The 10156-nt window shown below is 60.8% G+C and overlaps 2 protein-coding genes across 2 annotated transcripts in view; one reads left to right on the forward strand and one right to left on the reverse strand.

The window, feature by feature from the left end:
• Positions 1-5334: 5334 nt before the first annotated feature.
• Positions 5335-9575, reverse strand: SNX33 (sorting nexin 33). Its single transcript, XM_005419702.2, has 2 exons — positions 8003-9575; positions 5335-6210 (listed from the first exon to the last, which is right to left on the reverse strand). Exons 1-2 carry the CDS (start codon positions 9441-9443, stop codon positions 5957-5959), a joined length of 1695 nt encoding a protein of 564 aa, XP_005419759.1. The 5' UTR covers positions 9444-9575; the 3' UTR covers positions 5335-5956.
• Positions 9442-10156, forward strand: part of SNUPN (snurportin 1) — a 9819-nt gene continuing 9104 nt past the window's right edge. The window contains exon 1 of the mRNA XM_031055921.1: positions 9442-9606. Coding sequence (XP_030911781.1) covers positions 9442-9606 — 165 coding nt within the window. The remainder of the gene's footprint in view (positions 9607-10156) is intronic.

The following is a 10156-nucleotide window of genomic DNA, read 5'->3' on the forward strand; positions in this document are numbered from 1 at the left end:
GACAGGCAGTAACCTGGAAAAAGGACAGCAGCTCTCCAGGGCCAAGCTCTGCTGGCAGAGTTTAAATCCTCAGAATTGAAGAACTGGGTTATTCCAGGTTTGCAGGATCAGATGCAGCTTCTGTGCTGCCACCCCACCACCTGAAGGAGGGCTGAGGGCCCAGGAGGGCTCCTCCCTGGACATGAAACACAAACCACAGCCCAATCAATCTCAGAAGTTTCCTGGCCAGGCCCTTCCCTGCCAAGCTGGCCATAGAGCTAGCAGAGGTTCAGGGAAGATCATGGCACGGTTTGGGTTGGAAGGGGCCTTAAAGGTCATCTTGTTCCACCCTCCTTCCATGGGCAGAGACACCTGCCACTATCCCAGGTTGCTCCAAGCCTCATTTAACCTGGCCTGAACCCTTCCAGGTCCAGGCATGGGCCCGCCACAGCTTCTCTGGGCACCCTGTGCCAGGGCTTCAGCACCCTCACAGGGAACAATTTCTTCCCAATATTCCATCTATCCCTGCCCTCTGCAGTGGGAAGCCATTCACACCCTGTCCTGTCACTCCAGGCCCTTGTCCAAAGCTCCTCTCCAGGTCCCTTGAAGCCTGTTTGGCCTTTGGAAGGGCTCTAAGCTCTCCCTGGAGCCTTCTCCTCTCCAGGTGAACGCCCCCAGTGCTCCCAGCCTGTCCCCAGAGTCCTGGGAGAGCATCCTGGGAAGAGGGAAGGGGACCATAACCCCACCTGAGACAGGCTGGATCCAACACCTCTGCTGGGTGAGTAACACCAGCAGCTGGTCTCAGGTCAGGTTTCAGCAGGGGCTGGAGGCACTGGGGCTCCCAGGTGGGGATGGACACAGAGCAGGAGGGGAGGCTGTCACAGCTCGGGTGACTGAACCAGTTTCCAGGCACCTATTCAAATGCAAACAAAGAATTCACCCGGGGCAGGACGGATCCTTTGGCTTTGAAACCCCTCCGGGGAGCTTTAGACATGCAAATGCAAGGGGTCAACAAAGGTGGGACTCCATTCCCAGCCTGGCTTCAGGAGACTGGGACCCACAGAGGCATCACGTGCCTCCAAAATCCCCACTGCTCTGGAGCACAGCAGCTGCAGCACCTTGGAACAGAGCATTGTCCACACTTCTGGGAGTGAGCACAGGAGCCCCCTGAGCTCACAGCAACCCCACTCTGTTTTGGGGAGGCATGGTCCCAGGGCTCCAGCCTCCCTGTCCCAATCCCAAAACCTCCCTGGCAGCTCTCAGCAGCCCCAGGAGATGCTCTGGATTTCACCAGGAGCCAGCAGCAGCATCCCGGGGTGCCCTCAGGGGGCACAGGCCTGATGGCAGGTGATGAGGAGCAGTCTCCTGGGAGGACAGGAGGGCACCACGGCAGGTGAGGGGGGTCAGGTCCTCCTAGGAGCTGTCCTATGAGGAAAGCTCAGAGCCAGAGCCGAGGCTGACAGCTGCCTGGTGTGACAGGGCTCAGTACCTCCACTGGGCTCCAAGCCAAGCCCAGTGCCCCGGGATGCCAGGAGCCCTCCCTCCCTGCTACGTGCCTGTCTGATCGGGGCCAGCCGTGCCCACAGCCGGCAGAACAGGCTCGGCTGGCAGCAAGCCCGGCACGACGGGATGGAGCCCGGGGGAAGAGCTGGAACGTCACCCTGGGAGCACTTCAAACAAACCCACACGGGGCCGGTGCTGGCCCCGGGAGCCTGGCATCTGTCCCACCACCTGCCCACGGCAGATAAAGCACACGGATTTACACTGCAGGGCCACAGGAGGTTCCCAGCTCCCAGGGAAAGCGTGCAGTGGTGAGGACCTGGCCACCAGAAAGCATCCCCGTGCCTGCCACGGCTCCCCAGGCCAGCTGCGATTTAAATTTCAGACAAATTGAGCCTGACCTCTGTTTCCACACCCAGCAACTGCAAGGCAGACAGACAATGACGGAGGGATAACCACAGCCCAGAGCCTGGGCTCCCCACCCGTCCTGCACAAACAACACACCCAGAGACACAGCTCCCTGGCAGTGCAGGACCGAGCTCCCCATGCTCAGCGCCTTCCCAGGACTGCAGAGAGGCAATCCGGGCTGGCACAGAGAGCTGGGACAGGGTCTGACCTGGCCTGACCTGGCTGCGCTAGCAGGGGGAACCTGAGGCTCACACTCATGGGAGGAGCTGGGTTGGGTCACACCCCCGTCAGAGCTGGTTTCCAGCTTATTCCCTAAAACAGACACCACTGATCCACCATAATTTCCCTGGGCTGGGAGCAGGAGGGAGCTTCATTTATATCCACAGCCAAGGGAATACAGGGATGCTCAAGGCAACCAGCTGGTGCTTGTATTTTTGCCTGGAGGAGCCAACTCAGGGTCATGCTTCGGAAATATTTGAGAAGCACAGCAATTAAAAGATTGGAGCTGGCAGGCTGAGCTGTCTCCCTCTGCCCTGATCCATGCCTGTGTCCACCCACCTGCATCCGCCCGGAATCACTCCTCTGGGCGGGCACACACTCATCCACCTCCCGACACGGTGGGGGTGGCACTGAAACTCCACTTGGCTCCATCCCCCGAGCTGCTGCTGACCCTGACGGGCAGGCAGGACTTCTCCCCGCTGCCCCGGGGGTGCTCCCTGCTCCCCGTTGGCAGCTGTGCCTCTCGAGCCCCGTGCAGCGTGTGCCGGCAGCGCTGCGCGCACAGCAAGCCCCGTCCTGCCCGCCCCAGCAGCAGCTGCACCCTGCGCTCCCCTCGCTGGGAGGAGCTGGGTTGGGTCGCTGCGCTCCTTTGGCGGCTGATCCCGAGTCATTGAGCACCGCTGGGTGGATCCGGAGCTCTGATCAGCGGCTCTGCCTGTCCCAGCGTTCCCATCCTTCACCCTCCAGCTGTTTGGCCGGTCCCTGCGGGACCCGCGCTGATTCTGCCCACCCTGGAGCACCTTGCTGGGCTCGGGATACACGCACAGGAGGTCCCTACAGCCTGATAGCCTGGCCCACGCACAAACCCGGGTCTCCCAGTGCTCAGAACGAGGATGCCAGGTTTGCTTCCCACGGTGGAGGGAGACCCAAAGAGAAGCAGCAAGGCAGAGCTCCGGGAAGCCTCACGCAGGACGGGAGGCAGGCACGGGCTCTCTGGTGCTGGCTGCAGTGCTCTCCAGGGAGGATGCTCCAGCCCCCAGTGCTGCTGCCACCTCCCAGCCCTGCTGTCACTACTGATGGGACTCACACAGGGCCTCAGCCTCGGCTTTCCCACACAGGAGCAGCCTTGGGAAGCAGGAGGAGGAAACGGATCTGCTCCATGTTCCCGGCGCTTCCTCTCAGCCCTCCATGCCCTGGTTTTTTTTCTCCTGTGGGAGCAGGGAACAGCCAGTGTCACAGATAACAGAGGCAGTGACAGACACTGCTGGGCCATGTGAAGCACTGTGTACACCCCCAGACTCCTCCCCACCACCGTCCTGCATCCTGGGACAGACACCAAAATGCTCAGGGCTGGGTCTATCCTCCAACCCTGGGCATGTTTGCAGGATGCTGTCGGAGGTGTGGGGGGCAGCAGCAGGATGCTCGACCCCCCCATCTGGCCAAGGCAGACTCTGAAATGCCCACCCATGGGCAGTGAAGGCCCAGCAGCCTACTGCCAGGTGGGAAAAGGAAGGAATGCTAATGGAATACAGGTTCTAGTCAATCGATTTGCTGTGTCCTGGGAGTGGGGTCCATGAGACATGAGGGTACAGAGGGGGTGGAAGGTGGAGCAGGGAGATCTTCGTGGATGCTGAAGGACCACAGAGAGCACAGGTCCACCTTTGGGGAAATTGAGGCACAGCCTTCCAAAGGGGTGCATGCAGCCCACAGGGACCTTAGCCCATCCCTGTCCCCATGCCAGGACACCAGAGCAGAGGATGAACTCCTGGGGCACCGGGACATCTCTCTGCTCCAGCTGCACACTCCAGCTTCAGGAGAGCTCCCATGGGGCACCCCAGGCAGGGGATGCCCTTGCCCAGGCAGTCCAGGGGAGGTTGGCTCAGCTCTGGAGGCCGCCTGCAGTGCCAGAGGCTGGCTGCCAGCCCGGGGACAGCAGTGGCAGGCTCAGTCCCAGTGCCCATTGTGCTCCCGAGGGAGCAGGGCTGGGGGAAGGGACACGTTCTGGCCTCAGCGTGGGGCCAAGGCCACCATGGTCACCCAGAGCAGGGCCAGCAGGGCTGGTGACCTGCCACTCCTGCAGGATTAGCACAGGGTCAGACACCATTCCCACGGCTGCTGAGCTGGGATGGGGCTGGGATGAGGAGGGAATGGGGTGAGACCATGCCAAAGGAGGATATGGTCAGGTGAGGATGAGGATGGGGTGGGATGGGGCTGGGATGAGTAAGATGGTGCCAAGGAACGATATGGTCAGGTGAAGAGGAGGCTGGGGTGGGATGGGGCTGGGGCAGGATGGGACAAGGGTGGGACAGGGCCGAGGCAGAACACGGCCAGGGTAGGAAGGAATTGCAGTAGGATGGGGTTGGGATAGGATGGGGCCAGAGTGGGATGGGACTGGGATGGAAATGGAGTGGGATGGTGCCATGTAGGGATGCAGCCTGGCTAGAGTGGGACAGGGCCAGGCTAGGATGTGGCCAGGCTAGAGCAGGGTTGGGTTGGGATGGGATTGGGGTGGGATTGAGGTGGGATGGGATTGGGATGGGATGGGGTTGGGATGGGATGGGGTTCGGGTGGGATGGTACCAGAGTGTGCTGGTAATGGGGCAGGATGGAGCCAAGATGGGGTGAGGGTGGGATGAGGCTGGGCTAGGATGGGACTGGTGTGGGATGGACCCAGGGTGGGACGGGGCCACAGTGAAGGGGCCTGCCCTGGCTGTGGGATGCAGGAGGAAGCACGTCCTGCCTGGATGGAGGCTGTGAGCAGGGCTGTACCTCAGAGTGCTCGTCCTGCAGCCTGGGGCCAGGGAGGGCTCGGGAGGATGGAGCACAGCCCGCAGCATTCCCAGCGTCGCTGTTAGTTTAACAATACCCCGCTGGCCTGCATGCCGGGGCTAATTTTATCCTTGGAGCCAGGCCAAGGCGGCCCTAACTTTCCTAGCTGTGATTTATCCCAACCATTTCCCTTCAAAAACAAGGCCCCCGTGCCAGCCCTGCTGTCTCCAGGCAGCAGCACACTGTCCCAGCCAGGGCAGAGCGGGGCAGGATCTGCCCCTTGGGGGGCTCTTTAGAGAGCAGGAGGGGGGTTGCTGTGGGAACCCCTCCTAGGGTCATTCCCCCCCACAACATGGGGATGTTTAAAGCTGGCTGGAAGCCAGGGGATGCTCAGGCAGAACCTTCCCCGGGATCCTGGAGCAGCTCTATTTTCCACAGACATCTCTGGGAAGAAGGTGGGTGTTTTTTCTACCAGTGATTTTATTGAAAAGGCTGTGGGGCTATTTTTTTTCCCTTTTTTTCCTTTTTTCTCCCTTTTCCCAGTCAGCAGCCATACTTGAGAAAGAGATTTCTCTTTGCCTCTGTGCATCTAGTTAAAAACTGATCAGTAAAAATGCTGCAGAAAAATGGAAAATATTGAAAACATCTTGTGACAAACAAACAAAAAAATCTCTTCCAAATAAAGATCTCTTTTCCTCTCTCTTTTTTTTTTTTCCATCAGAAAAGCTTTTAGTGTGCAAAATGTCGACCGCTTGGATTTCTCCTCCCAGCGGGCTGGGATGCACCCACCCCTGCTCCAGGAGAGTGGGTTTTCAGAAAGCTAAAAATCACTGGGCAGAGACCCCAGCACCGTTACCTCCCCACCTGTCCCTCTCGTGACCGCCCCACGCTCCCGCCAGACCCGTGGCAGGGTGGGAGGTCCCTGGGGAAAGAAAGGAAGAGGTGGCACGGCCAGCCCGCGGGCGAGCCCTTCCCTGCCAGCCCGGGATGGGGGAAGAAGCCCAGAGTCATTTGGTCACTAGCGTGGTGAGTTCCAGCCCGTGCGAGGAGCCCCGGGGGCTGCGGGCAGGGCAGGACGAGGGTTAGAGGTTGTCGTACATGCGCAGCGTCTTCTCCAGCTGCTGGCTGACGCGCTGGTAGAAGACGATCTGCTGCCTCAGGTAGGACTGCATCATCCTCTTGAAGTCGGCCACGCGGCGCTCGTGGAAGTGGTTCATCTCGGCCTGCAGGGCGAAGCCCACCACGCGGCAGCGCTTGCGGATCCCGTCCGCCTCCTCCTGGTCCATCCTGCCCTCGTCGCTCATCCGCTGGCTCTCCTTCACCTTGGCGAAGGCGCCTGCCGGGGCAGGAGCCCATGGCAGGGAGGGAGCTGCCTGCATCTCCCCCTGCCCATCAAACCCTTCCCTCTCCTCCAGGCAGGGAGCATTTTGCCTCTGGACTCTGGCACGCCCAGCTCCTTTTCCATCCTGGGCAGTCAGCCTCATTTATAGCTGGTTTTGGGGGTCTGGGCTCCTGAGTGCTGCGACTCAAGACTTGGGGTGCAAAGCTGACATGGGGCAGTGTTAGCACAGTGAAGCACCCCAGCTGAGCCTGCCCTCCAAATATTCCATGCCATTCCATGAATAGGGGTCAGGAGCAGCCCTGGGAGACCCCAGCCCAAGGAAGCAGTGAACCAGGATGTGGCAAGGGCACGTGGTGTTGTCTGGAGCTCAGATGGGAAAGCATCTCCCACTCTCAGAGGCAGCTGATGCTCTGACACCAGTTTTTCCCTCTCCTTCCATGTTTTTTTTACAGCTCGGTTTCGAAAGAATCCTGCCTGGCTCCAGCCCTGCATTCCTCCCCCTCATTAGCACAGAGGCTAAAAAACTAAAAACAGGATCTGGCCCGCTCTGGGCTTTCTTCCCTTCTCCCTGCCCCTTGCCGGCAGCACCAGACCCGGGGTTACAGCGCTCCCGCTGCGCCAGGCCTGCTCCCAGAGGGGAGGAGGAGGAGAAGGAAGAAGCAAAGTTTGGAGGCCAAATCCTGCCTTCCGCTCTGCCCACGCGGCCTCGCTTCCGGACGGGATCCAGCCCCTCTCCGTGGGTAAACAACACTCAGAGGAAAGGCAGGGAAGCTGCCCGGGCAGGATTGAATCCTCCCTGCGCCCTTTGCCTTCCCAGCCTCCCCCCGGGATGCAGAGTGATGCACAGACATCCCTGCATGTTGGACACAAACAGCTCCTGGCTTCACCCTGGGGAAAACCTGTCCTCCAGACTCTGGGGACACTGGTGTGGGTGTCCCCTCCCTGCTGCGGGCAGCTGGGCGGGGAGGAGTGTGTGTGGACTTTGGCCCCACACCCACACTGCTGGCTGCCCGGGTGCAAAGGGACACCGAGCCCTGCCTGCCTGCTGCCTGCCCCAGGGAGAGAACAGCTGGCACTTCTCCCCCCTCTGATCCCACCAAATCCAGGGAACCAGGACAAATGGGACATGGGGAGCTCTGATGCCCTGGGGGTGCTAACGCCCTCCTGCTGGCCTTGGAGGTGCAGGGCCATACTCTTGAAAAGTACAACCCTGGTTGTCCCCAGAGGTTCAGTGTGTCCCCTATCCCACTGCCCTGCCCCCTTGGGCCCTCTGACCGACCCAAGGCCATGTCCAGCCATGTCCCAGCCCTGGGGGAGCAAGCTCTGGTTTTCCTGCTGGCCACCCATCCACTGCCTTGGCAGGAAGGGCGGATGAGGAAGGACAAGTGGCAGGGGGTAGGGATGCACAAGAGGGGCAGGGCAGGTCACCCCAGACCTAACAGCAGCACTGCTGGCTCCTGCTCATGGTCTGGAGGAAGTGACATCCCCTGGCAGTGCTTTGGGTAGCACCAGCAGCAGTTACAGAGTCCACAGCATCACTGGGGCAGACTCTGGACCCAACAGCCCTGGCAGACTCTGTCAGGCTGGGCTGACTGGAGGGCTGTGCCAGCGGGGACCACACCGCACCCCTAAGAGGCATAGGCAGTGGTTCCCATTCCCATTGCCATCCCCATTCCCCATTGCCTTCAAGGCCCAATGAAGGATTTCCTCATTGCATCCCCATCCCACTTGCAGCACCATTCCCACTCACACCGGGCCACTCCTGGGGAGAAGAATGCCTCCTTACCTTTCTGCAGGTGGATGATGTCTGGGAAGTTGGAGAGGAGCCCTTGGTACAAGGAGAGAGTGTCCAGCATGAGGAACAAGTCGTTCTTGGGCTGCTCAGCAAACATCTCCCCCACAGTCTCGTACGTCTTGCCCGTGTGAGAGATGGCATTGTTGAGGGCATCCAAGCTGTAGGGAGGGTCCATGTGGAAGGAGTGGCTGATGGCTTGGAAGGCATTGCCCAGCTTCTGGAACTCCTTCCGGAAACCCCCCACGTGCTTGCGCACCAGCTCCGACGCCACGTTGGTCAGCTGCAGGACGCTGTCATCCATCTTCTTGCTGAAGGCCTTGAAGGCATCCACGCGGTCCTCCACATCCTGCAGGTCCTGGTGCTCGGTGGGAATCTGGATGGTGAGGAGGAAGCTGGCGCCCACCATCTCGTCCTTCTCCGCCCGGCGTTTGCCCAGCTTCCACTGCTTCTCGTCGCGGCAGCAGAGGAAGTGCTGGAAGCCCTCGTACTGGGAGAGGACGGGGTGGCTGGTCATGTGCTCCATCCAGAGGATCAGCCGCCGCTTGCGCTTCTCGATGAAGTCCTCCTCGAAGCGGCCAGTGGCCTGCTTCTCGGGCAGGTGCGGCACCGAGATCACCGTGAACTTGTGCAGCAGGCGGTTGTAGAGCCAGTCGAAGTGCTTGTAGCGCCGGTACACGGGAGAGTTGAAGTTGCTGGGCGTCAGCTTGTAGGAGATGTAGCTCTTGATGCCCTTGAACTTGGTTTGCTTGGTGGGGTCCTCCACGGAGCAGATGAACGGGTGGGGGTTGGCCCTCCACTGCGGGCCTCTGGAGCCCATCTCGATGCAGTAGGTCTCGGCGATCTTGGACATCAGGGGCACATCGCCCAGGATGAAGGCTTCCACCCCGGAGCGGACAAAGCAGGAGAAGCGGTTGAGGTTTCTGCCCACCACGCTGCCCCTCTTGGAGGAGCCTATGCTGTCCTGCCTCTCCAGGGCCGGCTTGGGCCGGTAGCCGGCGTGCTGGTGGTGCCCATAGGCCGCCGGGCACGGCAGGCTGGGCGAGGGGTGCCCGTTGGTGCCCGGCGCGCTCTGTGGCTCCTCCACCACCGTGCACGTGTCGTCCCAGTCATCCCAATCGTCATCATCATCCTCCTCAAAACTGCCCTGGTAGGAGATGCCGGGGTTGGGGGATGCCGAGTACAAGGAGGAATCGTGCCCGGGGGAGCCGACCGGGCTGCTGGAGTAGTCCGTGTAGTTGGAGCCCGAGCGGGAGCGCAGGATCTCGACGTAGGAAGCGGGGAAGAGGCCGGTCTCCCCACGGCTGTTTTGGCCCTGTAACCACCCGTCCAGGGAGTTCTCGCTGAAGATGACGAGCTCCTCGTTCTCCTGGATGCTGATCTCCTCTTTGTTTTCGCTCTGGAAGTTGTAAAGCGCTCTGGCTTTCAACGCCATGGCCGGTCCCGGGTCGGGAAGACGTGGGGGAGCCAGCGGAACGCAACCCCCCCGGCCAAAACACCCCCCTCAATCCCGGCAACACCGCGGGCTAGCGCGGCTCCGGGATCACCACCACGCGCTGTGGGAAATGGCTTGTGGTGAAGAAGAAATCCCTTACGAGGTGACGCCAACGTCCCTATGTCCAAGTGACCCCCCGCGATCTCGGCGCCCCGGTTAAAAAGAACATTCCCCGTTTAAAAACGGCATTCCCTGGATAAAAACAAGATTCCCGGTCACGCGAGCGGCGTTCCCCTGGCTCCTCCGGGATGTGGATCCCGGCCGGCCCGAGAGCCGGGCTCTGCCATGTCCGCGCAGGGTTTATCTCCCTGGGAGGCTGATCCCGAGCTCTCACTCTCCGGGAGGAAAACCCCTGGCTGCCAACGAGGAAATAAATCCAAAGCGATTTTTCTCGGGGCTCCTGCGGGTAAAACACCCTAAATTTCCCGTCGGTGGGCGCTGGGAGAGCGCCGGGCACGACCCCAAACCCTGCCCAACCTCCCGGTGATCCCGGGATTTTGCAATTCCTTTCCAGGCCGACTTTCCCGATGGTTGGTAGGGTCTGGTTTTTCCCTGAAATCCGTAAATCTCACGCAGGACGGAGGCGGCGCCGGCGGTGGTGCCCGTGTCGGTGTCGGGGCCGCTCCTGCAGCCACCGGCTATGACGGGGCAGC

Source organism: Geospiza fortis, unplaced genomic scaffold, assembly GCF_000277835.1.
Source record: "Geospiza fortis unplaced genomic scaffold, GeoFor_1.0 scaffold171, whole genome shotgun sequence".
Classification (NCBI taxonomy): Eukaryota; Metazoa; Chordata; class Aves; order Passeriformes; family Thraupidae; genus Geospiza; species Geospiza fortis.

Coding starts and splice junctions, on each gene's coding strand:
- SNX33 (XM_005419702.2), bottom strand. CDS start 9,443: ATGGCGTTGAAAGCCAGAGCGCTTTACAACTTCCAGAGCGAAAACAAA. Junction 6,211..8,002: donor CATCATCCACCTGCAGAAAG/GTAAGGAGGCAT, acceptor CTGCCCCGGCAG/GCGCCTTCGCCAAGGTGAAG.